Here is a 27,979-nt window from a genome sequence, read left to right as displayed (position 1 = left end):
CAGACAAGTAAGTAAGATAAAAATCCCTTACCTTATAATATTATAATTTAATTAGCTATATCTTAATTAATAAATATGCTATAGTCCTTAAATAAAGCTAGAATCCTTCTTGCCCTTTAGGCCCTTTAAGATAACCCTAAACTTACAGTCTGACAGGCAGCAAATATCTATAATATTAACTATAGTACCTTAGGTCGCTGCCAGTATGGCATTCTTTTAAAGTATAATACTCCTATAAAGTTATAGAAACTATTTAATTAGGAAGAGTAGATAATAGTCTAATTTATTTTAGACTTAGATTTATAAGGATTTCCCTTATAATTATTATATATAGAAGATATTATAAATTCTCTATATACTAACTATAATATATTACTTATTAGTAAGTGCTAGGCTTATAACTTTATTAAGTAATAACTAAAGCTAAAGATATATTAATTTTAAAGATATAACTATTAGAGAGTTAAATATAAAGATTTAATTATTATTTATAGCTAGTTTTAGCTTATAAAGAATATAATTATAAAATATAATATCTAATTAGATAATATTTAGAACTTTAATAAGACTGGCTTTATAATAGGTATAATTAAGCCTAAAATAGTTATTATAAGCTCCTATAGGTAAGGAAGATTAAAGCAAGTATAACCTAAAAACCGTAAATAGATTACTATAATTAAGGGGATTAATATAGAAGGCTAATTAATCCTGCTATTTATTATTAGTATAGGTAAGGATTACCTTGCTAATTAGTACTAAGAATGCGACCTTCCTGGCAATTAGGTTATTATATTAAGTAAGAAAGGATAGACTAATAATAAGCTAGGCCTTAAGTAGCTAAAGTATTTTAATTAGGCTATAGCTAAGTAAACGAACAGTCGCTATTGCCTCTTAATCCTTAATAGTTATGAAAGTTACTACTTTGTTAAATTTAAGGAATATTATAAGGAGAATAAGATTATAATGCTTTATATACCTGCTTATGCCTCTTATTTACTTTAGCCTCTTAATATAGGGTGCTTTAGGCTGCTAAAAAAGGCATATAGTTAAGAAATAAAGTATCTAATTAGATACTTTATAACCTATATTACTAAGACTAAGTTCTTTCCTGCCTTTTATACTGCTTACTAAGCTATTATTATAAAAAGCAATATTAAAGGAGGTTTTAGAGGAGCTAGACTTGCTCCCTTTAACCTAGAAAATATTATCTTAAAGCTTAATATATAGCTACGGACTCCGATGCCTCTTATAGAAGTCGCAATACTATTAACCCCTTAGACTGCAAGGACCCCAAAGACAGTACTAGAGGCCTAATTATACTCTAAGTATCTATAAGGAAGGATTAGAAATCATAAAAGCAGCTCCCCTAAGTTAATAATTAAAGCCGTAAAGCATTTTAAGAAGGCAATAACTGCTCTTATAGATAAGATGGTCTTACTACATAATAGGAATTAACAACTTAAACAGCAAAATAAGATAGTAAGGCAACGCTAGAGGGGAAAAAGGACTAGGGTATAAAAAGAAGGGCCTTTAACTATAGGGGAAGCATTACAAGCAATTAATCAGATAGATATTAATACGCAGGTAATAGCTAAATCCTCGAGAGGTGGTCGCGGAAGGTCACAAGGAGCAAAGGTCCGGCAGTGTAGTATTTGCAGAAAGACCGGGCATAATGCAAGGACCTGTCAGGAGGCAATTGAAGTTAATAGGGAATAGTATAGCGATTAATTTTAATTGATTAGATAGGTTGTGGTGTTTTTATTGCGAATTTCATTTAGAAGGTTAAGATATGTGGCTCACTCGCTTGTCTGGCTTACTTGCTTATCATATATGTTAAATAAAGCTTAACGTGTTTGATAAGCGAGCGACGCAGTCAAGTAAGCGATGCACTACCCTATACACCTTAAATCCGGTTTTTAAAAAACTCTTTAAAAATCCAAACTAAGCCTAAAATAGCTATAATCTTAATAGCATATATATACCTCTTAAAATAAGCTAGCTTCTCTTCTTAAAAAATCTAAGAAAATCCTATATAGCTATAAACTTTAAAATCTATTTACACTGTTAGATACACTGTATAATTAAGTATTTCTTTATAAAGGGATTTTTTCAAAAATCTAGGAAAAATATATAATATAGCTATTATTATACTATTATTTAAAATACTTTTTTTATATTTTTAGCTGTTTTATCTAAGGTGTAAATTACGATAGGGTAAGCTATTTTTAGCTATATAGTGCAGTGCGTCGCTTGCTTGACTGCGTCGCTTGCTTATGAAACACGTTACCCTTGTGTAATTTAAGCTTACTTCCTGTTAGGTAGGTTTAAAAATTAAATTTTGCTCTCTTATAAAAACTAATTCTCCTTTAAGTTATTTAATATAAAATAAAAAATTCTATAACGTAGTTAATAAGCGAGTTAGCCAGATAAGCAAGTTAGCCAGTATACTTTTTACCTTAAAACCTATATTTTAAATTGTTGTTAAAAATTTAAATTAAGCTTAAAATAGCTAATAATTAAATAACTTATATATAATTCCTAAAATAAGCTATATTAATTTTCTTAGACTTTTAGACAAATCCTATATAGCTATAAACTTTAAAGTCTATTTACACTGTAAAATACACTGTATTTTATAGTTTTCTATATAAACTAAAATTTTTAAAAATCTTTTAAAAATACTTCTTAATAACATTAACTATACTATTTTTGGAAAAAGCCTTATTTAATTTTTATTTAATTTATTTAAGAATTAAAATACTATAGGGTAGGCTATTTTTAGCGGCACAGTATACTGGCTAACTCGCTTATTAACTACGTTATAGAATTAATTTTAATATAAAGCACTAGGATACAAAAGTTATCTTTCTTAACCCTAACTAATAAAAATAAATAAGTATATATAATTAAAAGATATTTAAAAGGCCTAATAACATAATTAAAATAGTTAGACCTAATAGGATTACCCTATCCTAGACTCATAAGGCCAGTATAGAGCCCGATTATATAAACCTTTAGGTCCCCCTCCGGGTTCGCATTACTAAGGGCCCCTATTTCTAAATATGATATTAAAGAGGCTTTAGTGTAAAATAAGTTAACAATCCAGCAAATTAGACTAATATTATTGCAGCAGATAATTAGGTCTTATAGAGCATCTTATAATGCTTTAATGGCGCTCCTTAAGAAGTCTATACTTGTTAAACCGCAGCAATGATATTTGCAGGGCGTTTTGAACAAAGGCACCTCGTTTCCAAAATGACCAAGTCACCTGACTAGCTACAACTTAAATAGGAAAAGGGCATTGCATTTCCTGAAATTACCGCAGAATTCAGACAGATCAATCAATATACAGTCAATTTACTACCTAGTTGGTTTAACAATACTCAGACAGGGCGCCAAAATATTCTAGAAAACATAAAGAATCAAAATAAGCTGGGAACGAGTCACCAGGGCCCACAATAGATCTTGGATATGTTGGTCACGAAAGTGCCGAGTCCAAACTCCTCTCTGCCCCACGTAAACGCTTTAGGTTGGTCTGGAATATTTCTAAGCTGGGTATGGCCGCGCTAAGTTTTGTAGATTTAGGGTTACTTTTTTAGTACATTTATCTATCCAGTCCTTTCTAGATGGCTCGCTGTCCTTTTCGCTTGTTTATGACAATCTATACAGTAATAAAAGTTTGCGCCGTTGCTGAACAAAATATTGAACTTTTTTCCCCTCAAGTTTGAATCAATGGACCAATTTGCTGAAAAGATGCCCGATTCGCCACCTGGCGGCAGGACTATCGATGGCCCTAGTAGTACGAGTCTAGAGTCGAAAAACAAGAGTCTTGTCCAGCTGGCGAGAAACTCTAGTTCTAGCATAGCTGACGCCATTCCGGATCAATATGGCCCTAACGTGCAGGAAGGCCAGCCTGATGCAATTACAAGTGACTCGACCCAGGAAATTGACATATTCGAAGTCGCTTGGGATAACGATGGCGCCGATCCCCTTTGTCTGCATAACATCAGTTAACCAAGGAAATGGATAATCGTCGCCATTATCTCATTTGCAAGCCTATGTGTGTTAGTATTTGGGGTATATCTTAGGAAAGCCAGCCGTGCCGCTAATAATTAGCTTCTGCGTCTAGCGCTTGTGCTAGTTCTATCTATACAGCAAGTTATTAACAAATGGAAGCGGAATTCCATAACAGGCGAGTGTTTTCTGTCCTAGGTCTCTCGGCCTATGTGCTAGGTATTGGCATCGGTCCCATGTTTCTGGGGCCCCTTAGCGAGTTCTATGGACGTCGACCACTGTACCTGTTGTCCTGGACAGCCTATCTCCTCTGGCAGATCCCACAAGCGGCCTCGAATCACATTGCCATCTCCCTCGTCTTCCGCTTCTTGTCTGGCTTCTCTGGTAGTACATTTTTTACTGTGCCGGGGGGTTTAATTGGGGATCTCTTCACCAAAGATGAGCTCTAAGCTCCCATGGCTCTATTCTCTATCGCTCCGTTTCTGGGCCTGAGTTTGGGACCTCTTATCGGAGGCTTCATTAACTATAATGTCGACTGGAGATGGATATACTATGTCCTGATTATTTGGGTGTTTGCTCTGTGGTGGTGTATTTTCTTTCTTGTCCTAGAAACCTATCGTAAATACTCCCTGCATTGCCCTCTTCTTACCAGTGCCCTAACCTTAGACTGTCAGATCCCATCCTACTTAAACAAAAAGCCCGCAGGCTGAGGAAAGAGAGGAACGACGACAGATTCTTTGCCCCGATAGAAAAGGTCAAAAGATCAGTCTTGCGAGCTATCGCTATGTCTTCAGCACGGCCCTTTCAACTGCTTGCGTTCGAGCCTATGTGCCTCACTCTGAGTCTCTTCTCGGCTCTCCTTCTCGGCATCCTGTATCTTTTCTTTGGTACCTTTCCGCTTATATTTGGAACGACATATGGCTTCAACCAATGGCAATCAGGCCTTGCGTTTATCGGTATTATGATCTCCATGCTGTTCGGCGTAGCAACGGACCCTATCTGGCGCAGAATCCGCGTCTATCTCATAGAGAAGCACGACCGAGAGACCGGCGTCGAGAATATTAGCGAGCCTGAGTTCAGGCTTCCACCAGCAATTCTTGGGTCGCTACTGGTGCCAATTGGACTCTTCATGTTTGCGTGGACTTCACGCCCATGGATACACTGGATCGTGCCTATTATCGGGTCTGCGATATTTGGGGCTGGGTAAGTGCTTTAAAATTTATGGAGCAGGTGATTATTACTAATAAGAGAAGTAATGCGCTGATATTGACTGGAATATTTACATTTCTTGTGAGTACACTGAAGTTCTTGCAATACGTGTCCTGGTGTTCTGACGAGATTATGCGCAGGTTGAAGCTTATCCTGTCTATGCAGCGAGTACTCTTGCAGCCAACTCATTTGTGCGTAACCTTTTTGCTGGTACGATCATATTCTACGAGGGGTTTCAGGCTTCCGTTCTACGCTTACACTCAGTTTACTTGTTACTAACTATCGATTCCAGCTGGCCTGCCTCTATTCGGAAATCAAATGTACACGAAAATGGGTTACCAATGGGCTTCATCTTTGATAGCCTTTCTCACTCTTGCCTTGATGCCGTTACCATATATTTTCCTCATATACGGAAAAAAGATCCGAGCGAAGAGCCGCCACGCCAGAAGATATTAAGCAAGGCCTGGACGATGGGCGAACGTAGTACAAATTCAACTCGAGACAGTTTAATTTTCCCCCTCAGCCAGAGACCACGAAAGATGTAATGGGGAAGACTTCTTTGGTGATAGCTGTACGATATCCACAGTCTAGCAACAGCAGTACGATTTCCATTCTCTTACCATAATATTCTGCAGCCGCTACGAATATCCTTTGTGAGTTACAAGTGCGGGTGGGAGATCGGGTCGGCTTCGCTACGGTGTTGAAAGAGAGCCGACTGCATACATGTAGATGCCAAATTTGAGTGATGAAATTGCAGGTCTAGTGTCCTATTGAGTATAGATATGACATTCACTTTGTCTAGCCGGTAACTGACGATGGGTCTGACTATAGGTATCCTGCAAAGATTAGTTTAAAACCAGAAATGTTTTTCACCTCTAAACCTCGAGACACGGTCTCTGAAGTTCGAAACTGTGGCTGATAACGAGAATAGATCCATCAAGTTTGAAAAGTTTTGAAGGGGAGATAGTATATTGCTGTCAGGTGAACCGAACAACGTATAGCTCAACTGCGGTGATAAGACATAAAACGCTGTCAAATCATACACTTGCTAAAACCCTCCATCTTAGGCACAACAGGACACTGGATATAGTTAACCCTGCTTCCTCCCACATGAATGGCGTCAGTGGCCTCCCCCTCGCACGTCTCACCATACCAAAGCCGCATCTGGGGCCCTTCATAACCAGGAATATCTGGTTGCTCTTCCGATGGACAAATATCCACGCGCAGTGTCCAGCCTTTCCGGATCCGCGCCGCGGTAGGTAGGATCTCCACATCCACCTGGACCACGTCGTCGATGCCTTGAAGTGGCGCCAGATCTTCGGCAGTGTGCGTGTGCCACGGCCGCCATGGCAGAGACTTTACAGGGTCCGTCTTTCGGTGACTGACACGAAGGAAACCCTTGGCCAGGGGCTCTGGCGCCGAGCTGCTGGCACCATAAGCGACGACTTGGCCTGACTCGTCGACGGCCCAGAGAAGTACGGCGACATCTGCGTCAGGGGCCGTTGAGCAAACGCTCAGCACAGCAACGAAGTGACCAGCAAACTCGACGTCTTCTTGAAACGGAGCCGAGTGGAAGCTGACACCCGATTTCCCCTGTTGAGGACATCGTGACGGGTATTCTAATCGAGTCTCTGTCGTATTCACTGGTGGCGTTTCACTCAGTTCTTTGGCTGTGGTGAGATGCCACTTCCTATACTGTGTTCCTGGGACAGGCCAGTTCTGTTCCTTTCTCCAGTACCAATCTTGGTTGCCTAACCTCATCTGGATTCCAACTGGTTCTGGGGCAGCACATTCTTTCGACTTCAAGTGGTGATTGAGGAACTGGATGATCTTGACAGACGCCTCTCGGCTCCCCCACGAGTAGTAGTTGGAGTCGACCAGTTGAAGATGCGTGTTATCAGGCTGGCGAACCATCCATGCCTCGTACGCACCACGCCCGTGGATCATGAAGATCTGCGACGCAGCTACGAAGCAGGGAATGTTGACAGATCTATCGGGCTTAGAGTCTAGCATAGCCCACATTGCATTGTATGTTGGATTGCTTTTCATCATCTGCTCGACGTCCATCTGATCATCCCATTTTGGTGATACACCACGAACTCGGGCGAACCAGTTTTGGAGATAGCGAGTAGAAGGAATGCCACCGATGTAGGCAGCCTCACGGTATGAGTCAATGTCGGCTGCAGGAAGACATCAGCCTAACTAGCCTTTTGTGATACTTTAACTGACAGGGTGCAGGGGAAAAAAGATACTCACTGCCATATGGTACAATGCACTTCAAACCCTTGGGTTGTAATTCAGCTGTCGCCCATTGCGTGTTTGCTCCGTATGAACTTCCTACGAGAGCGGAAGTTCCATTGCTCCAGGGTTGCTCGGCGCACCATTCAACAGCGGCATAAAAGTCGCCAGCGAGTTGTCCAGGGACCCATCGCTTACCCGGGGTCTGCGAGACGCCCCTGGGGTCGATCCTGACCATTGCATAGCCGTATGGGACGTAGCTGAAGGTGTTAAAGGTGGCAATATTCTCAAAGCCCCGTTGTGTGGTGAAGAACTGTGACCATGGACCTAGATCGAAGAGGTTGAGTTCGTTCCCAGCTGCAGTTGAGTGCCACTCGTCTTCTGCGCGCTCGAATCGCAGAATATCATCCTGATCGTTGATATCTGGTCCACCCCATGGTACGCGTCGGCCATAGAGCGTGCAGCCAAGGAGAACTGGGAACTTCTTGTTAGGCTGCAGAGGCAGATAGACGTCGGCTAAGACCGAGCCTTCATCAGGCGTAGGGATCACAAGATCACGGAGGACTTTGAAGCCCGCATAGAGACGACGCAAATGGTTCCGTGTATGCGGGACAGACTTAGGTCGCAAGTTGAGCTCGGAGCAGATCTTACTGAGGGGCTCGTCCAGGTCCGAAAGCCGTTCAGAATCGAGGTCAATCTCAGATGCGTATTTACTAACGACGGCTTCCACCTATTTCGAAGAAATTAGATGCCCAGTTATGAATAGATAAGAAACCGGGGTTCAGGAACAGGATCGGTATAGTTAAGGGTGTCTTCTCACCGTCTGATCTATGATGATGGGCTTCTCGAATCCCTGGCCCGAGCTCAGGCTGAAAAGCAATCTGGCTCGGTTAACCAGACTAGGATGAAACGCAGCCGTATCGGCAGGTACCAAGTCCAAAGCCGTGGTGACAACCTTGCCGGTGCTTTTACCGAGGATCAGGCTGCCGATAGAGAAGACGATTTCCGCTCCAGACTCGTAGGAGTAGTGAAACTCGGCAGAGGTGACGCTTGTTGTGGAGCCACTCTGGAAGGTGAGTCCCGCGACGTCGATGAAGATTCCAGTGTTTGCCATAGTTAATTGATTACAACCTTTGCTGATAGTGGCTTTCGGGTGGAACTAAAGCTCTATGTGTCTATATATATCAGGAAGTCAGTATCCCCGCTGGTCAATGTAGTCCGAGCAATGCCAACTTTCCGGGGACATTACCCCATGGAGCGATAGTCTGTCAACTCCTTTCACATAAGGTCCATAATGACGAATTTGGAGTGATGTATCGCATGAATTTCCTTTTCATTGATGAGAGAGCCATTGTAGTCGGCCGTCCGAACGAAAGCCCCGACGGCAGTCTTCGAAATGGAAACCAGCCACTGCCGAACTAGCACATTTCCCCGAACGGAAATGTTCCGGCAGTTGGTAGCTTCAACAAACATTGGGCTACGAGTCGGGCCACGGGGTAATTTCTTCAAGCCACGGCGTAAATAAGTCGGGCTTTTTGCCCCGTGGCTTAAAGAGATTATCCCGTGGCCACTGCAACCCCGGATATTGGAGGATGGCCCCGTTAATGCTTGCTAGCGCATTTCCCAAAACGGAAATGTTCCAGCATGACTTGGTAGCGTCAACGGATATTGGAGGGTCAAAGCCCACTGCTCTATAGACTATTATAATCTTCATTCTGATTCACCTGTCCGAGGATACGATCTTTCTTCCGTACCCGAGTCGATATACCACTAGCTACAAAGCACGCATACGGCAGAGCAGTGATGGCGCCAATCAAAAGGGTAAAGTGTATGATTCTCCTCCACTCCGTACAAATTCTTACGCGGCATTTAATAGGCTATCATCATCGGTGGAGGACCAGCCGGTCTAGCTGCAGCGATCCGTTTGAAGACGCACAATGACATTGACACAGTGGTATATGAGATTCGATCAGAACCAACCACCTTGGGCGGTGCCGTCAACATACCGTCCAATGGTCTTCGCCTTTTTGACCGTCTGGGCCTCTATGACAAGCTCGTCTCTCTTGCGTCTTCTGCTTCGCAGCTCATCGTTCATTCTCGCCAGGGCGCAATCCTCGCGGATCTCGATCTTGCGGGATGGAGTCGCGGCCAAGTCGGCTTCGGCTTCATGCGTGTGTTAAGAAGAGACCTGATTGACGTGCTGCTTGAAGAAACAGCGAAACAGAATGTCCCCGTCATCTTTGGCAAATCCGTGACTAATATCGTCGAAACCGAGAGTCAAGCTACCGTCACCTTTGCCGACGGAACCACCGACACAGCTGACTTGCTTCTGGGCTGTGATGGCATTCACTCAGCTGTTCGCAGGTTGCACGTCAGCCCGGAGGCTGCCCCAGAGTACACCGGCATCGCCAACATGTTCACCATCTTGCCAGTATCTGAACTCTCAGAGGTAAACCGCGAGCTGGCCCCAGCTCTGCACGCCACTCTGACCAAGCAAGGTCTGTTCGGCGTCATGCCTTGTACCGCGTCCGGAAGTCATCTGTATTGGTTCTACTCTCGACAAGTCCCTCTCCCAGGCGGCGACAGCAGGGAAGGGTGGGAGACCTACAACAAGCAGGAGGTCGAAGGCTTCAAGGAAAACCTGGAAAGTGTGTTTGCTGACGCAACCGGCCACTGGTCGGACCAGCTGCGGGAAATGGTGCAAAAGACAGACACTATCAAGTTCTACCCGCTGTACAAAATGCCCTCGAAAGTCCAGTGGTTCACCAAGCGCTGTCTGATCTTGGGTGACGCAGCCCACGCGATGCAACCTCACGCTGGCCAGGGAACTTCTATGGCCCTGGAGGACGTATTCCTGCTTTCGCGGCTGCTGGAACAGCCCAGCCGACCCCTAGCAGAAGTGTTTGAGAAGTATCAAGCCATCCGCCGGCCTCGAGTCGAGGCCATCGCAAACGCGTCGGCTTCCAATGGAGAGATTCGAAAGGACACTGGGCCCATCGCGCTCAAAGTCAAGGAATTTACCTTTTGGGGCTTGTTCTCGCTGTACAAGATGGTGGGCCTGCAGAAGTGGGGGGTTGGTATGAACCAAAAGGATACCGTCTACGATATCATGGCTGAGCCGATATGATTGGGAGTTTGTCAGTTGTAGCCGCATATAGAAGAATGTACCATTGTCGTTTGTGCAATTATGTCACTGTTGTGCCACAATTGTGACATGGCGAACTTTTGAAGACTCCAAATGTTGTCCTAAACAGCTATTCTTTAAGCCTAGCCTTGTCACAACTATGCTACAATTCATTGTGGAGCGAAGGTGATTGAGTGAAGTTGTCCTAGAATTCAAAACCATGTTCGAAATCAAACGCATTCCCAAACTCAAAAACGTTCCCCAAGTCGAAATTGCACCCAAAATCAGTTCCATAAGTTTGTGAGCATGCCTCACCCGTACCTGCAACCATGGGAGACTGGGGGCCATTTGGATCACTCAATTTGCTGGAGCGAGTGCTGGCATATCTCGGAGGCAATAGAGAAAGAAAACTCAGCCACTTTTGGTGCAGTGGACCGTTGAAATGATCCAAGATTCGTTCTATATCTTTCGGTTGTAGTGGCCCGATGAGTTTGCGGATCAACGCATCGTAACAGTCTATCAATTATATGGTCAGCAAGTCGACGTCTGCTTTGCCCAGAAATGTGCTCATACCTAAAAGAAATCGAGGCAGAGTCCAGTGCGTTGCATAGTTATGCAGGAACAGCCTGACGATGTTTTTCCGCCTCGCGACAGGTTCATGCAGTCGCGGATTAGACTCAGCGCTCGACAGGCTATGCAGATGCAACAGCATCAGCAATGAGAGACACATGAAGCACATGGCCGGGTCGATGGCTGGAGGATCCGGCACGTGCCACTGCTGGATGACCTCGACCATGCGGTAGCAAATCTCGAGGTTTTCTTCCCATCGAATATCCCAGTCAGGCGTATCGAGAGAACGAGAACGGCAAGGAAGGCGCATAAGCAGACGCGCGCTATGAATCTTTAGCAAGGTCAGCAGCCGCCAGTGGCAGTTGTTATCTGTCTCTCCGCGGAGTATGTCGCGCGTCTGCCGCATATAGTTAGACGGCAGAGCCAGCTGTACGGCACTCAAATAGTCTTCCAGTGCCGACATGCTTTGTTCTGAAGAAGGAGACGGGTTTTGGCAACGCCGGCGGTACGTGGTAACGACTTCTTTCAGCAAGATGCTGATGACCAGATGGAGGCTAGCAGCGTTATCGCCGCCTGAATTCGAGATGTCCTGGGCAAGTTTCCACAAATCGGCCCGGTCTGGCGGTAGGAAGAGCTTCTCCGATGGGGTGCTGCGGTTAATATCGAGTTGCGGCTTATTCTGTACGAGGGCTGTTCTTATGCTCTCCGTCTCGATCTGATGTGGTGTTGCCGTCGAAAAGCTGGCGCAGCAGTCCAGGGTATAAACAGTCCACCAAACATGGCGCCAATCTTCCAGCAATGCATCGCTCATCTTGTCCCAGCCGAACGACGCCTGGTTCTCGACACTGTCGATCTGGTGCAGCCCGCACTGATATGCCTTCTGGGTCAGCACGGTGATGCGGATCGCTTCACTGTTTCCAGGCGTCTGGTGGAAGCAGTACCACGCAAGTAAACACGCCATGCGCCATTGGTTGAGGGCGAGCGGCTCCGTGACGCTCTCGGCTTCGATCTTGGCTGACTCGGCCAAGCTTACCAGCGCCGCATGCACGTCCACGTTGGCGGACAGAAAGTCTGTCTCGGTGCCTTTCGCCGATAGCGCATATATGACGGGCGGTAGAGCACCGCATATGGTGCCGTCTTGCAGCTGTTCCAAGAGCGCTCCTTGCCGAAACAGTGGAAAGACGGTGTTTATGGTCCAGCCAAACCGCTGGCCTCTGATTTGATGTAAGTATACTATGCCTATAACCCTGCCTCTCTAAAAAGAAAAAGCGAAAAAAGAAAAAAAAAAAGAAAGAAAGAAAAAACTCACAATTCAAAGGCTTGGGTCGGGAGAAGAAGCGAGCAGTACAGGGTCAGAGTTTCTATGTCGTCGAGTGTAAGCTGCGACGTGATAGGCATGATCTGCCGAGAGCAGCTAGACGGTATATCAACCACCGGCGGTAAAGACGAAATTGTGTGGCTGACGGATTGGCCTGTTGTGCAATCTGTATCGAGAGTTGAGAAACCAAGACTTGTCGTCCACCAATCAAATTGTCGACTCACCATTTTCAGGGGACTGATCCCCCTCTCGAGGCCTCTTTGTACCCCTGCGTGAGCCTTTGCTAGGCCCTGGCCTCTTACGCACTCGCGAATAGATACAACCCTCCCTAGCATCTCTACAGCTTGAGCAGCTAGGGTATACCAAGTCGCCTTGCGGTTCACCAGCCGCGGTTAGCAAAGGCATGAGTAGGCTCCGGCGGGTTCAGATACTTACACTTGACCTTTTTCCTACATCAAAGTCAGACTTGTTTCAGACAACCAGTTAAAACAAGCTAGAACTTACTGAATACATCGATCACAGACGCGATTTGATTGGGCTGGTTTACTGGAGTGGGGGGCGCTTGGGGCCCATCGAACTCCGTCGGCGTTTGGCGGAGTTTTATAAAACGCCGGTTTGACCGCAGACATTGCAAGGTGCTGAGAATGAGAATGAGAATGAGAATGCAGCAGGTTCGCGATCGGGTGGAGGCTTCGAATTTGAAACTGACAGCTCTGTCCTCTCGGGTGGAGTCTCTGGGCGAGGAGGATTGGTCCGAGTATCTCGTTGGGCTGGGAACAAAGAGGTCGACAGCCAGACTGGGACAGCGAGTGGGTATGTCAGAAACAAGAGATTCTGCACAGCACGAGGACAATGTTGGTAGAGCAAGCAAATAATTCAGGGGCCGAGGAATGCACCCCCCCTATGAAAAGCAAATCCAGATACGTCATCGAGCTGTGCATGAATCGACCATCAGGACGGAGTTGTCGGGGGGAAATAAAACCCCGATCTTGAGTACTTTAATGAGATAGCTTTTATTTTATTTTATAAAATAAAATAAAGTCCTTTCTTTTTAAATATATATATACAATTGTCATTATTAATATTTCCTCTATCTACTAGTAGTATTTATATATTATATATTATATATTATTATAAATAATTTAGTAGATATCTTAATATATACAGTTGATCTCGAGTTCAGGGAGTGAACCAAACCCCACGACGATATTTATGAGCACCAATCTCACCACGCCTCAACGGGTTAGCACTTCCAGACTAGTTCTCAAGATAGCGGGGTCGATCGCCGAGGCTCGGTGGCCCAGATGGAGATGACCGCAGAATGAGACTGCCCTACTGTACCAAATGCCACTGAGCTGAGGCTGGGGTCGGGTCTGCACAGCGGCCGGGGTGGAAGTTCCTCCGGCGGTTTATCTCGGTCGACACAATTCGTTAGGGTGCTGTTGCGCATTACCTGGTGATAGCTCAGGCAACGTCTAAAGGATACTCGCCGCATAAATAGAATCATGTCTCCCTTTACCCTTCTTTCTCTCGGTGCTTCACATCTTCCATCCCTTACTCCGTCGAGCTTGCAAGCCTAATACCATCAATACACCTGAAACCACATCATGGCTTCATCTGGACCACCCACCGGGGCCCAATTGCGCCTTCCATGCGGCCTCGTTCTCAAGAATAGGCTCGTAAAATCAGCTATTTCCGAGAAAGTGGCGATCGACAACTTGCCAGGGCCAAGCCATCTCAGGATGTATCGGACATGGGCAGAGGGCGGTTGGGCGGCTCTGATCACTGGTACGAGCGACTCCCGACAACGAAAGCAAAGTCCTGGATCTCTTACTCAACGTTTGACCGATAGGAAACATAAGTGTTGACGATGCATATCTCGGCACGGTCGGTGACGTCGCGCTTTCTAAGACCAACATGGCTGTGACTTTGGAGAAGTGGTCTGCCTGGGCGCAGGCGGCTCAAGGACACAATTGCCACATGATTGTCCAGTTGTAAGACTCCAGCTTCGTTGGATTTGCTTGATGTTGATGCTCATAAACTCGCATAGGAGCCACCCTGGACGACAATCACCCCTCGGAGCCGGGAAGAAAAGCTTCTTCGCCAAGAACATCGCCCCAAGCGCCATCCCGCTGAACTTGGGCGACAACCTTATTGCTCGCTGTGCATCTGCAGTAGTTTTTGGTACACCACGTGCCATGACTCAAGACGACATTGACAACGTTATTGCTGGCTTTGTTTCTGCAGCAAATATCGCATTTCGTGCAGGCTTTCAGGGCGTGGAAGTCCATGCAGGGCGTGAGTAGCACGTAATTGTTCCCCTGCAACCCGCAACTGATCTTCTCAAATCTCAGATGGGTTCCTTCTTTCACAATTCCTATCTTCATCTTCAAATAAGCGCCAGGATCAATTTGGAGGCTCGCCTGAAAAACGCGCTGAAATTGTTCTACGAATCATCAGGGCAATCCGTGATCAAGTACCCGCTACGTTCTGCGTCGGAGTCAAGATTAACACTGCAGCCGTCAGGGATACTACAGAGTACAGCGATATGATCCGCCAGATAGATCTGATCAGGGGGGAGAAGATTGACTACATCAATCTCAGTGGAGGCGACTTTGAGGACCCAAAGGTAGGGCTGCCCTTTGTTATGTGTGACCAGAGCTCATTTCATGTAATCGCAGATGTTTTTCGCAAGCCAGTCTATCTCGCCGACGGAAACACCCGGGCGCGCCACTCAAGATGCCTTCTTCCTACAGGCAAGTCGCGACATCAGTTCCAAGTTTCCAGACTTGATCCTGATTCTCACTGGTGGCTTTCGTTCACAAGCAGCAATCCACGCAGCGCTTGAGAGCGGAGCCTGCAGCGTGGTCGGTATTGGGCGCCCAGCTATCAAATATCCCGATTTGCCCAACAAGGCGCTTTCAGAAAAGCCAACCCAGGTCAAGTTTGACATAGAGACTGCGCCGTCGCCAGGTTGGATTGGTACCAAGATTCGATCTGCCAGGGCTGGGGCGGAGGTGAAGTATTGGGCTTCGGCGTTACAGCGACTGTGAGTGGTGATATCTGTTTGAGCGAATTGATGGTAATTTTGAGACACGGGAGATATGGCCCGGCCGATTGGAATTTGCAAGACATTCGCCAAGTCAGAGCAGCACATATTCAGGGTAGTGCTATTCTCCTGCACCATGTGCAATTGACCAAGGGATAACACCACACACTGGTTCCACGATAGATATAATTACAATAGCGAAATCGCAATCTCTTTCTACCCACACGTCTTAGTGTCTTTGTGTACTGGTTTAATGCCGCCCTCGAGGCATTGTATATGCATTGCCAAGTAACGGGTTTATCGCGAGCCACGTTCCTAATCTGCACAATGCGACCAGATGATGATTATCGCAACATAGGCAAGAGTACCTGGCATAGCCGCATAACGGCGAAAATATTGACATGGAATAGTTTCTGTGCCCTATTTACGTCCAAGTCGGCTACTGTGGCTGCATAATGTGTTCCGGCATTGTTTCGCCTATAGCCCGTGACGACCGCGAATCTCCTGTGGGCCCGGACATGACGACTGAATTACAGCTCGCCTTTAGAATATGAGTCTCTCAGCATTGAGATTAATGGTCAAGCAGGGGATGTATGTCGACGTGGGGAAGCATATGCTAGACCGAGGCTCAACGCCAAGAGCCCCAATGTGAGAGGCACTGCCTCCGACTAATTGAAGTTCCTCCGATGAACCCGGGACAACTCAACATTCCTCCAGTGCTTTGGCCGGAGCAACTCCCCATTTTCCATCGCCCAATATCATTGGCTTGTTGGCTGCAACTCCATCATGTCTCTTCACACAGGTGAGATCTCTCATTACTTGTTGGCCCATCTCTGCCGCGTCACACATTCAAGCGCTCACATCTAGGCAGCAATCTATGCTCGTGGCCACCGCCATCAACACTCCATTGCTGCCGTAGTAAAGACTGGGTAGCAGCTCCACCCCCGAGGCCGCATGCATGCGTACCTGGAGGTGCTTTGGTCAGGCGAAGACGTCCTTGGCGATGTCTACGACACCGAGCTCGAAGTATATTCGTCATCCTTGATATCCTTGATGTGACTAAAATTTCTTTCTATACTGTACGGACCCAACGATCAGCAGAGCAGCCCCGCTTGATCAGGGAAGGGATACCCGAGGCACCTCGGTATCTCACATATACCTGGCCACAACTTAGTTTTCTGATCAATTAATACAATAATTAGTGAATACGCTAGCATAAAATGCTGTAAGATCGTACACAGCTGGCCCTGTCGGAATAGGGACACCTGAGGGTTTCCCCGAAGATGAGGTAGTGGACCTAAACGGTCCGACGGACTTTGACATTAATGTCCTGAGCCACTGAGCGGTACGGAGTCTCTATGTAGCCTTTAAAATAAATAACGGAAAGCCTAGTTAGAAATTAAGGTTAAAGGTTATTTAACGGTCAGATGGATTTACAGCCTCTCTCCTATTACTGTTTAGGAAGTTCCCAACGATATGCTTATTTTTAAAAGTGCCAGGTTCTTAAACGCCCCTTTTCACAGCCTCAATGGGAAACCCACCAACAAGCTCAGATGACGCAAGCAGTATTCAGTCTCGGGGGAATTTCATCCCACATATATAATCTAGGTCTTCTTCATTCGTCATGAAGTCCGTTGTATATACTCTAGACCAGGTCAGGTGTTTACTGGCCAACCTCTTCCCAACCCAACCACTCGCATACTTCAAACACAACGAACGTTATGTTGCGTCTTTCACTAGGAATGTCTCGTTTGGTAGAGATCGCCACTCTATCAATCATTCTAAGTAGCTCGGCTGCTGCCTCAATTGTCCTTACCTTTTTCCCTTGCTACGCAACACTTTGTTCCGAGGAATACTTCCCTTTTGAAACACGAGTGCATCTCATCACATACTATGGATTCCTCGTACTGACTGCCTTCTTCTTTGTTCTTCGCCAGTATAACCAAACTGTCCGATCCCTCAGTGGCTTCCACCTCTTCCATCAACTGCCGCTATTAGGCAAGCGAATCACTCTTGGCGGTCTCTTGTTTTTTGTCTGGATCTTGGCTGTTGTGGGCGCCCCGACTGCTCTCTGGCTGCCGGCCCATGATGAGTTCTGGGGTCTAAGGGCAGACCCTCTGAACTGGTCGTCAGCCAAGCTGCTTCTGACAATCACAGGCGTGACCGGTCACTACGCCGATATTCTACTCGGCCTTTTGATTATACCAGTGTCCAGAAACAGCCTCGTTGGCCACGCCTTTTCCCTTCATCAGAGTTCTTTGCTCTTTGCCCACAAGATGATCTCGTACCTCTTCGCAATCGGCGCGACAGCACACGGAGTCTCATATATTGTAAGTGTTGACAGAGAGGCACAGGGTTTGGAAGTAGACGCTAATCAAAACAAGGTGTACGCCGCAGACGGCAGCAGTGAGGGAGACAAGGCGAAAGAAGAGGCTTTTGCTACTGGCAACCCGGCCATGACGCTCACAGAGAGCAAGCAACGCAGTAGGTGGTTTACTATGACCACCTACACTGGGATTGGGGCGCTTCTTCCAATATTCCTGATTGTCCTGACCTCCATCCCCTGGATCCGCAGACGCCACTACAACCTCTTCTACTACAGCCACGTCTTCCTCGGCACTGCCATTTTTGCGGGATCCTGCATACACGCAAGCACCGACTTGTATCTTCTCATTCCAGGCCTTTTATTGTGGTTCATCGACTTGGCCCGACGGTTTTTCTTTGGCGAAACCAATGGGCTTTCCAGGACGGTCCTCGCCACTCTCGAAAACGCAGACAACGATTGGGTCAGGATCTCTCTCCCAGCATCCAAAACGACAGAACTGTCAACGGAAAAACGAGTTTCCTCTACCCAGCCGCTCTGCTATTACTATCTCAACTTCCCCAGCGTTAGCAAACTCCAAAACCACGCTTTTACCGCTGCTATACCAAGCTCATCCGTAAGCGGTCCAGTTTTCCTCCTACAACGCACCAAGGGCAAGAAGCAGAAAACACTGGACAAGGAATGGACGTGGGTCCTGGCCTCTATGGTCCCAAGCCCCTTGAGTAGCCTGCGCCTGGACGTCCGGCTAGAAGGACCGTACCCTGTCAACGATTCGGGTTTCAGCTCTGCTTCTCACCTCATATGCATCATAGGGGGAACTGGAATAACCGGCGCCTGCAGTCTCGCCCGGTGGTGGTTAGAAGCGCGACATGATGCCTCCAAATTCACCCTTCTTTGGACAGTGCGACATCAGGAGATGGCGATGGTCCGGGAATGGAGAGAGCTACAAGATATGTCACAGACTCTACCGAACATGACTGTGACTGCACACATCAGCTCCGAACAGGGAAGATTGAATGCATTTCAGTCGCTCCAGCAAGCTCTTCAGCCCATGGATCAACTGCCTGAAGGGACAGCGTGGGTTTACAGCTCTGGACCAGACGCACTGCTCCGTTCCACTGAGCATGCGTGTATCGAGGTAAAGAAGGATATCCGTGCGAGCAAACGAGGCCGGGGCACAATCAATTGGGCAGTCCAGGATATTGCATGGTACATGGCTAGGTGGGAAGTCTAAGGCGGGGAAAGGAAGGGCAGACTAGACTTGTGACGCGTATCCTTGAAAGTCTGAGCCGCCCATGTTGACTCTTCCATTCACACAGACAAACTTTTCTTGATCAGATGTTTTCTTTCCTACCACTGATGCCTAGGTGGCTAGTGGTAGCATTTCAATATATCACTTCACAAACTTAGAGCCTGTGCCATGTCCCTATTAGATGCAAGAGAAGTCAGTTTATATTCGTCGCCGTGCGATCTCCGTCTCGTACTAAAGACCTGGCCGTAGAGACACGAGAAATTGCGCCTGGTTTTGCTGGGGATGCACACTCGGCTCCAGCCCCGAGACGATGGATTCAATTGGATTGAATAATGCTTGGAGAATCAGGGCGCACGTAAATAGCGCGGCGCTAGTCAGTGCGCACATGTGTCTCTGTTTTCCACATGCGTACCTGGTGACCCTTACCAATCAGTAGCGGGAGATGCAGGCGCAAAAGATGGAACCCCTGGAGGAACATCCGGGGGAACATCCGGAAAAACTCCCGGAGGAACATCCGGCAGAACCCCGATACATATTAGGCGGTTTCGCATTTCGATACTAAGTAGGCTGTAAGCTCTGATAGGGTGATATCCCAAGACCCGAGAGCCGCCTGAATAGGCTTGAAACTGTTACTTGCTCGATACCACCACCGCCAGCATTCCGAGAAGACCCCTGCGACGCCACTGCGTTGGGCCACACAAACCTCGGCTCGTGCTGCCATGAAAAGGGCCAGCCTTTTTCGTTTCATTGGGTCAACTGCTCTTGCTTCTCTGCTTTCTCCCTCCAGCTTCATTCGCTCACGTGCCTATATATAAAGATCAGTTCAACAGCTTCTCTTGCGGTAACTAACCAGCCCAAGGCTGCGCCAACTACCATGAAGACTCCTGCACTAGCCGATAGCACTCTCAGCATGCGTAACCGGGACTATTTTTCACTTCTTTGGCAGATTCCGCTGATTCGTAAGTTCTCTCAAGGTGTTGCTGTTATTGCCAAACTAATGGGATGTAACAATATTGCAGTTGGCTCGTCCACACTTTCACTACTCATTCGATGTTCATGGCCATGGCATTCGCTGTACTCGCTACACTGGCGCCAGAAGTTGCAATCGACTCTTCTGAATAGTGTAACTACGACACTGAATTTCCGTCAGCAAAGCTATTTTATTTCACGGCGAGAGTCGACTGGGCTGCAAGTTGAAGCCTACTGTGCAGCAAAGGGTATAAAGCATCAGCGAGTCCATGTGTCGCTTTCAACAGGAACCGAGATTCCCTCACCAGCATTGCATATTATCACTCTGCGAGATGCAAATCCGAGTGGTCCGACTATCTTCTATGCACATGGTGGCGGCTACCAGTCTCCCTTGAGAAGCGGGGTTGCGATACCATTCGTGAGCCGCATGGCCAGTTCCTGCAAAGCTGCTAAAATTGCTATTTTAGAATACTCTCTTACGCCTGCAACTCAGTATCCCGGTCAATTTGTACAAGCCGTGGAAGGGCTGAGATATTTGATCGATAAGGGCTGCGCTCCTTCGGATATTGTTCTTGTAGGTGACAGCGCCGGTGGGCATTTGATAGCCAGTGTGATTCTACATCTACAAAGTCCGGCTCCCGGACTGCCTCCAATAGACTTGCAAGGGACAAGCTTTCGCGCTGCCATACTTATATCCCCGTGGTTACGCATGAGCGAGGATAGGTATGAGGCCAGGGTCAACAAACGCTATGACTTCCTCCATGCCAAATTGCTTCAGCACTACGCCAACCTCTTCAATCCGGACAAAAATCATTTATGGGCTAACCCGATGGAAGCTCATGACGCTAAGTCCCTATGGTCAAAGGCAGTTGGACAGTCAGGCGTCGTTAACAGGCTACTTGTTACTGCTGGTGATGCAGAGCTTTTATTCGACAGCTGCAAAAGCTTTATGGCGGAGCACGTTGCTGGCCAAACCGTTGTTATGGACCCTACTGCCAAAGGAACAGATTTGAAATCTGCAATTCAAGACGCAAGAGCAGTGCTCGCAATCGGGTTACACGAGGTACATATCCAGCCGTTATTTGATGCATCTCAAAACTATTACAAAGGCGGGACAATGACTGCTATATTATATTTCTTAAGCATATTAATATAAGTCTTAGAAAGGTAGCTTATAAATACTAGGCTTTTAAAACGACCTGTAGGTTACTTGGAAGTCATAAAACTCTTATAACCCCTTGCTCATCACCTTACGAATAGCTTTCAATTGCAGGAATCTTTTACACTTTTACCAAAGATCAGATTATTTATAGATACGTTTATATAAATATGCACTTACAATCATTGTAAATAGACTTAATTCATTGGATTAATGCTTGCGATCAAAAGAAACGGAGCGGTCAAGCTCAGAAAAGTCCCGGATTAATGATGAATCGCGCCGTCGTCATGGCACTTACCCACTTCTGCAGTCTGTGAAAATGATAAACTAACAAATTTTCCCAACTTCGCACAAAACAGAACTGCCTCATACAGCATAGGCATATAATACGGTTTCGAAGTGCGTTCTATACATTTGTTTATAGTCTTCATTTCCAAATTTTTATTATTAGAGATCTTCGATTATTCAACCACAGCGCTTTCCGACCAACAATCTAATTTCAGACAAAGCAGACTGGCTAGATTAGTAGAGCCATCGGATTTTACAGTTCCATCGTCTAGGTCGCGAAGAATGTTGTCAATGTAATTTCCAGCTGCACTTAAATGTAAAATCTGGCAAATAGAATTATGAACAGCAAGAAGCCGAGTAGACGGGGGATCGATGGTTCGCTCGGGCGTGAGAAAGAGAGTACGACTGACTGGGAAACTTCGGTTCCTGAATGGGTGGCGGAGAGTCGAATCGATCCGATAGCTATTAGGCTGATTCGTAGGCTCGAAGAAAACTTTGAAGTTGCCAAACTGCCGGTGTAGATCAATTCTCAAAGTGAGAGCATTCCGAGGACGATCGATATCTGGGCCTTCGATAAGACGCACGATATCATGATCAAACATATCAAGTATTGCCAATGCCGTTCGCTTGGATTCATTCTTGGACTAATTTTAGCTTGCGCTGCAGAATCGGAAATTCACCTACCAACTCAGGGTTTCCCGTCGAAGTCATCAATGAGTGAGGGAGTATATGCGCGACTTCCAATTCCGCAAATGATCCGGGCTCTTGTTCTTTCAGTAATTGTCCTTGATCATCTGAAGCATGGTCATATCCGCTCTCTTCAATACGGCGCTCAGCTTCTTTCATATCAAAATCGCGAGATATTATGCGGCGATATCGGTCACGAACTAAGCAATCACGCCTAAGTGACGCCACTCGTTCCACAGACCCAACAACAGGACGCGTGCTCGTGATTCGGGAGTTTGCTGCTGGTGATGGCTGAGGCGTTTTGTTTCCAGCAGCCTTAACTAGAATTTGATGAGTGTTTAAGCCGAATGCTAGCGAAAAAGGTGGCTTACGTGGAAGGAAGAAGTTGTCGACTAGGAAATCCGCAAAGGTATTCAAGGCTGAAAGAATCTTATTTTTCTTCGTTTCATCATTGAGATCGAAAACTTCATCTATCGTGATATTCACTGTCCCAAGGAATGCGTGCAGGAAGTTGAACTTAGATTGATCCGATCGAGCATGCTCGTAAGTTAGACGAACCAGCCTCGGTCGGTTATATGGCTTTTCAGTTGACAAGGGCTCGAAGTGCTCGACAAGGCGTCGGAGAATACCAGCGGCTTTATCAAGCTCATCTGGGCTGAAGAAAGGACTTGGTCGTGGAGAAAAGTCAATGGTTCCCTCTAGTGATGACTGGTGTCGGTGATGAGGTGCAGGAGACCCCATATTTATCTTGGCTGAACTTTGAAGATGGGCAGTATGAAGGATTCAAGATCACTTATCCGCCAAGGGGCTGCCTGATTTTATTTTGTGGGGAAAGCTTACATAATTGACATTACGGAAGACACCAAGTCATATGCTATGGTTTACCCCACCTTTTCCAACCACTTATATCAGCTTGAGATGCTGCTAGCCGCAACATGGTAATTAGATCAGAATCATCTCAGCGCTGCTGTCCAGATCTGATCAAAAAACAGACATATCAATCAATCCAATCAATTCAATCAATTCAAATCGCATACTGAAACTATCATGTCAGCTGACTCAAAGCTAAGTACTAAGTCTACAGTAGAATCTCTCAGCATGGAATACAAGCGTACATTAGGTCTTCCAAACTCATGTTATTCATCTTAGCATGAGTCCTTTCCGTTATTGCTAGTATATTTGCCTTGCAAATTGTTGACCACGTCCTCAACCGCAAGTAGAATTTGATTGTGCCATAGAACCGCCATTATATTTTTCAGTGGGTTTCTGGCTATCCATGCCGCACATATGGGCGATTCATTTCCAATTCAGCATATTATTATTCCAGGAGCTTTCTGTAGAAGGCTACTTACACCCCATGACCATCATCAGCGTCGCAGGCTTTAATCGTAGAGTTTTTAATCCAATAGTCCTCAAATTCAAGCCCGGCTTCCAGGGTAGCTCGCCTCAACCAATAAAACGACTGCCTGTTGCGGCGCTGGGTCGACTTGCGTTCGTTTCCTCCCTACATTCACCGAGACATAATGATATTGTCCAAATTATAGGGACTAAAGTTTTGATGGATTGTACTGAAAAAGCCAAAGCTAACGCGCTGGATCGGTAGTCGTGCTCGCTACTTCGACCGGGTAACAAGCCTCGCCAGAGGGTTCTGCTTATCCAAGAGTGCGCTTGTGATGGTTTAGCGCAGTTTCCGACGTAAGTTTTAGGGCAGTCGAACGCCACGCGCCCCTTTCAGCAATCGACAGCCTCTCCGACCCAAAGGGGAAGAAATAACGAACGACAGGGCCATACCGATGATGCCAGAGTTGTTGTGGAGCCCCGCATTCCTGTGTGATGATGTCGAAAAACTGGCCCCAGAGAGGGAATCCAGGGACCGTAGGAATATGGCGAAGCTCTGACACGTAGCGTGGGAAGATCCAGCTCTGCCAGACCACGAGATGCGCGAATAATGCAAAGGTCCACGAGGCGACGAAGATAGGTACTAATTGGCACTGTAACTGATGGGACGTGATGAGCGCGTACGCTGTGCTTGAAGCGAGGAAACAAGGCAAAGGCGACTCCAACAACAGTTCGATCATAGCGGACGGAAACAGATGCGACTGACCTGAAGCGGTAAGTAGATGGGTAAGTAGGTATAGGGCTAAGAGGATATCAGGGATGGTAACTTGTGATATCGCTGGGTTTGATCCTGGTACCTTCGAGGAGACCTCGTTCTTCGTTGTAGCAGATGATGCAGAGGTGAGGTGGAGTAGATTACTGGAAACTACAAACAATATGCGAGTGATACTGTATTGTGCAGTATAGTATTCCACAGTGACAGCTAGCTGAATAATCGGATAGTTCGCATAGCCAAGATATGTGAAGTCTGCCTTACCAGCCAGTATTGGCCGGTTCTCCCGTGCTTCTCCCCGTTCTGCCAAGACTCAGAACGCTGGGCAGCGGCGGCGGCACCCACAGCAACATGACCGATTATGGATTCTAAAATACAATTGTTAGGCCAATGAATATCGCCGAAATGGCCGCTCGTGGCTGCTGGTATGGCGGCCGCTGTTTTTCCTCAACTTTCATCTCGATTCTTGACTAGTACCCTCTTCCTCTTTCGACCTGGCACCCAACGACTAGTGATAATCTGAACGCGTGCTAAATAAGCCTGCGTCTCCTAATCTTTTGTAAAGTCCCAGACCTCTTGTTCAACCGCGATCCATCCGAGATATTGGTAATAGGCCTTTGAGTCACCATATCTGAACACCTGGTACCCACAGACAGAAAAGCGTTCGGTCGCAATCCTGCAGTATTCTTCATTGCGACTCTCGGCCCTATCCAGACGCTGGGACTTTACCTGCCAGGCGGGACTCGGTCAGGTGTCGGAGCGGTTGTCTTTGGTGCCGCCACTTCCATTGCAATACGGTTATGGAGAGCTACCTTGGTTCGCTAATAAAGCATGTACCTCCTAGCCTAGATCACGCCGTGACCTATATGGCTTTTCTTCTTTTGCCTATTCTCCTTCTTTTAATAGGTACAATATACACTCGACTTCAATCCAGATCGCATTCCCATAACGATGGCTCGACGAAAGCCCCTCCCCAGCCTTCGTGGGGACTTCAAGGGCTAGGCCATCTACTCTCTCTCACTCTGCAGCCGGAGAGTTTCTTGAGACGCCCCATGTATGTTGAAGACCCCCTTCTGCAGTCCTATCCAACTTCGTATTACGGGATCCACCGTTGCTTGCCGGCTTTGACGGTCGTTGCATCACCGCATCACTAACTGAACTGCGCCGCAGTCACGAATTGCAGGGAGCTCCAGCGTATATCCCACTCATCGGCCGGGAGATATACTTGGCGATGCCTGGAAAACAGATCGAAGGACTGTTCAGACGGAGTAGTAGTCTGGTGCCGACGCCCAGTTTATTCGATGCTCTGACCATTTTCTTCGGCTTATCCGGCCGTGATATTCACATCTTCAACCATGACCGCATTTCGGCCTACGAGGCCAGTGTAGGATTCTACACGGATCATCCAGATGTCTCCCGGCGCATCATGGAGCACCAGAGACAAGACTTTGCTCATTATCTTCAAGGGAGAAATCTAGTGTTTGTGATGGAGAGATTCAAGAAGAATTTGGCGTCAGAGCTATCCGCAGCATCGGAGGTCGCACACGATTGGGGCCGTATTCCTGATCTCTTCAGCTTCCTATCAAATCTCATCCTCAGAGCTAATGTAGAAGCCTTGTATGGAGAGCATCTCCTCAGAATTTGTCCAACTTTCTGCCAGGACTTTTGGAACTTCTACAAAGCATTCCCGAACATCTCCAAAGGTCTGCCGCGATGGTTGGTGCCGTCAAGCTACCAGGCGCGTGACGAGATGCACAAAAGCTTCGATCGTTGGCGCACCTGGTGTAGCGAAAATTACAACTGGGATAATGACGAGTTTTGCGATGTCGAGTACGAGCCTATTTGGGGCACCCAATACGTCCGCAAGATGATTCAGCGCCACGAGGCTCTCGGGCTCAGCAACAACGGAGTAGCTGTGGTGATGCTGGGATACTTTTTCGTGTACGTCCATGTCCACTCCCTCCCTCGCTCAATCTCTGCTCTACTCTTCCGCCATGAGGGATGCATAAGCGAGAAGCGACCGAGAGATCGTTGCTTACCAAATACAGTGCTATGGCAAACACCGTTCCCGCAGCTTTGTGGATGATCGTGCACATCCTACTTGATGCAAGTCTGCTCCGTCGGGTTCGCCACCAGATCAGCTTTGCCTTTCAATCCACAGAGGTTGGAGAGCAACCAGATATCAAAGTGCTGATGAAGGATCCCCTCCTCAACTCTATCTACTACGAAACACTTCGGCTACGTGTTGCAAGTACTGTTGGTCGCACGTCCCTTGACGACCAGTTGTGTCTCGCTGGAGGCTGGAAGATCAAGGCGGGTGTACCCGTCATGTTCACCGGCTGGCTTGCGGGACTAGACGAGTCATGCTGGAACACGGGTCAGGACCTGCCCAGTGGCAAGCCTCAGCATCCTCTGGAAGGTTTCTAGGCTGAGAGGTTTCTGGATTATCCAGGCAGCTCCAGTATCAGCGGCCCCGCGAAAAAGAAGCGCGTTCAACCCGCACGAGAATCTCCACAAAGGCCAACAACGCATATGGGGGCGGAAGATGCGCGCTCCAGATCCTCCGTTGCTGGCTTGCGGGGGCATTTCTTCCCTTTTAGAGGAGGAGCATTCCGCTGTCCGGGCGAGACGTTGGCTAAGCAGGTCATCTTCGCCTCGGTCGCCATGGTGTTGCAAAGTTATGACCTGAGGCTTATCGATCCTGATGAGGCCAGGAAGATAGAGCCCGGTCACCGGGAACTGCCATTTGGTCTCCATAGTTTTGACAGGCCTGTTCCGGTCGAGATTTGCAAGTTATCTGAGACATAGAAAACTTTTGCCTATGTATCGCGTGAATCTAAAACTAAACAGCTTGTTAGACGGAGCAAAAGTCAAAGACGATTGTCTGGGGTCCGACCCGCCTGCGCGAAACTCACGTAGCGATGAGATGAAGGTTCACCACGTCGATGTGCTAAGTCAATTTTCTGTCGCCAATTGCTAGAAATCTATTAGTAGTTAGTTCTAATAAGAACACGATATACTGAGGCGGGATCGATGGCCTGAGACTGTATCGCGAGACTCCACATGCATGAATGGATTGTATTGCCATCTCTACGATCGCCCCTGCGCGCTGTCCAGCTTGGATTATTTCATTGTTCTTTGCTCTGACCAATTACAGCATTTATTGTATGCAGCTCATCCGCTTTTTACTACTTCGAGCTTAGAGGATGCATGCTGGCCGGACTAAAGCCTCCGCGGAAACCGTCAGAAAACCATCTAACCATGCCAAAACAGGACATTATCCAATCAGACTCTTTCGTATAGGAACCCCACTCAGCTCTAGGGTAATCAACTTGCTAATTCTCTCTTGCAAGTTCATAGGCTCAAAATATGGTCTAACAATATAAAAGGCTTGGGAAGAGGGGACGTTGATCGGTTGAAAAGGGTTAGAAATGATTAACATTAGCCTCACGCAGCTTTTCACATTTTACCATCTGTTTCAACAATAAGTGGCCAAGAGCGACATAACGGAGTAATAAGAATAAGTAATTAAAAGTCAGAAACTCAGAAACGATAAAATCTTATGTGGCACGCTGGATCACTCTACCACTCAATCATCCTACTGTACACACATTCCCATTTGATATTGCTTGAATGCGTTAAGGGCACAAACGCGACTTCATGCCACCA

At 46.8% G+C, this 27,979-nt stretch overlaps 10 protein-coding genes across 10 annotated transcripts; 6 read left to right on the top strand and 4 right to left on the bottom strand.

The window, feature by feature from the left end:
• Nucleotides 1-3,753: 3,753 nt before the first annotated feature.
• Nucleotides 3,754-5,679, top strand: BKA55DRAFT_600409 (major facilitator superfamily domain-containing protein; the record flags this gene model as incomplete). Its single annotated transcript, XM_046196519.1, has 7 exons — nt 3,754-3,994; nt 4,177-4,425; nt 4,465-4,632; nt 4,689-5,217; nt 5,268-5,304; nt 5,364-5,433; nt 5,516-5,679. 7 exons carry the CDS (start codon nt 3,754-3,756, stop codon nt 5,677-5,679), a joined length of 1,458 nt encoding a protein of 485 aa, XP_046040855.1.
• A 576-nt stretch (nt 5,680-6,255) lies between these two features.
• Nucleotides 6,256-8,575, bottom strand: BKA55DRAFT_530968 (Alpha/Beta hydrolase protein; the record flags this gene model as incomplete). Its single annotated transcript, XM_046189183.1, has 3 exons — nt 6,256-7,403; nt 7,480-8,191; nt 8,282-8,575. 3 exons carry the CDS (start codon nt 8,573-8,575, stop codon nt 6,256-6,258), a joined length of 2,154 nt encoding a protein of 717 aa, XP_046040854.1.
• Nucleotides 8,576-9,193: 618 nt separating this feature from the next.
• BKA55DRAFT_744740 (uncharacterized protein) lies at nt 9,194-10,588 on the top strand (the record flags this gene model as incomplete). Its single annotated transcript, XM_046201608.1, has 2 exons — nt 9,194-9,282; nt 9,338-10,588. The coding sequence occupies exons 1-2, from the start codon at nt 9,265-9,267 to the stop codon at nt 10,586-10,588; spliced, it is 1,269 nt and encodes a 422-aa protein (XP_046040853.1). The 5' UTR covers nt 9,194-9,264.
• Nucleotides 10,589-10,736: 148 nt separating this feature from the next.
• On the bottom strand, nt 10,737-13,477 carry BKA55DRAFT_587350 (uncharacterized protein). The gene is made up of 6 exons (XM_046194647.1): nt 12,978-13,477; nt 12,909-12,922; nt 12,698-12,844; nt 12,465-12,639; nt 11,159-12,369; nt 10,737-11,101 (listed from the first exon to the last, which is right to left on the bottom strand). Exons 1-6 carry the CDS (start codon nt 13,100-13,102, stop codon nt 10,791-10,793), a joined length of 1,983 nt encoding a protein of 660 aa, XP_046040852.1. The 5' UTR covers nt 13,103-13,477; the 3' UTR covers nt 10,737-10,790.
• A 448-nt stretch (nt 13,478-13,925) lies between these two features.
• BKA55DRAFT_587349 (uncharacterized protein) lies at nt 13,926-15,739 on the top strand. The gene is made up of 5 exons (XM_046194646.1): nt 13,926-14,261; nt 14,326-14,467; nt 14,524-14,771; nt 14,828-15,102; nt 15,155-15,739. The coding sequence occupies exons 1-5, from the start codon at nt 14,081-14,083 to the stop codon at nt 15,524-15,526; spliced, it is 1,218 nt and encodes a 405-aa protein (XP_046040851.1). The 5' UTR covers nt 13,926-14,080; the 3' UTR covers nt 15,527-15,739.
• Nucleotides 15,740-17,264: 1,525 nt separating this feature from the next.
• BKA55DRAFT_530976 (uncharacterized protein) lies at nt 17,265-19,079 on the top strand (the record flags this gene model as incomplete). The annotated part of the gene is made up of 2 exons (XM_046189184.1): nt 17,265-17,852; nt 17,907-19,079. 2 exons carry the CDS (start codon nt 17,265-17,267, stop codon nt 19,077-19,079), a joined length of 1,761 nt encoding a protein of 586 aa, XP_046040850.1.
• Nucleotides 19,080-19,887: 808 nt separating this feature from the next.
• BKA55DRAFT_657942 (Alpha/Beta hydrolase protein) lies at nt 19,888-21,222 on the top strand (the record flags this gene model as incomplete). Its single annotated transcript, XM_046197499.1, has 2 exons — nt 19,888-20,056; nt 20,117-21,222. Exons 1-2 carry the CDS (start codon nt 19,972-19,974, stop codon nt 21,220-21,222), a joined length of 1,191 nt encoding a protein of 396 aa, XP_046040849.1. The 5' UTR covers nt 19,888-19,971.
• An 868-nt stretch (nt 21,223-22,090) lies between these two features.
• On the bottom strand, nt 22,091-22,980 carry BKA55DRAFT_291464 (uncharacterized protein). Its single transcript, XM_046185541.1, has 2 exons — nt 22,572-22,980; nt 22,091-22,520 (listed from the first exon to the last, which is right to left on the bottom strand). The coding sequence occupies exons 1-2, from the start codon at nt 22,939-22,941 to the stop codon at nt 22,147-22,149; spliced, it is 744 nt and encodes a 247-aa protein (XP_046040848.1). The 5' UTR covers nt 22,942-22,980; the 3' UTR covers nt 22,091-22,146.
• Nucleotides 22,981-23,852: 872 nt separating this feature from the next.
• BKA55DRAFT_547301 (uncharacterized protein) lies at nt 23,853-24,663 on the bottom strand (the record flags this gene model as incomplete). Its single annotated transcript, XM_046191008.1, has 2 exons — nt 23,853-24,486; nt 24,575-24,663. 2 exons carry the CDS (start codon nt 24,661-24,663, stop codon nt 23,853-23,855), a joined length of 723 nt encoding a protein of 240 aa, XP_046040847.1.
• Nucleotides 24,664-26,023: 1,360 nt separating this feature from the next.
• BKA55DRAFT_600403 (cytochrome P450) lies at nt 26,024-27,118 on the top strand (the record flags this gene model as incomplete). The annotated part of the gene is made up of 4 exons (XM_046196518.1): nt 26,024-26,026; nt 26,187-26,251; nt 26,359-26,729; nt 26,763-27,118. 4 exons carry the CDS (start codon nt 26,024-26,026, stop codon nt 27,116-27,118), a joined length of 795 nt encoding a protein of 264 aa, XP_046040846.1.
• Nucleotides 27,119-27,979: the final 861 nt, after the last annotated feature.

The sequence above is a fragment of the Fusarium redolens genome, assembly GCF_020744475.1.
Source record: "Fusarium redolens strain MPI-CAGE-AT-0023 chromosome Unknown BKA55scaffold_41, whole genome shotgun sequence".
Lineage (NCBI taxonomy): Eukaryota > Fungi > Ascomycota > Sordariomycetes > Hypocreales > Nectriaceae > Fusarium > Fusarium redolens.
Note: the sequence above shows the minus strand (reverse complement) of the source record. Positions and strands in the feature narration are given on the sequence as shown.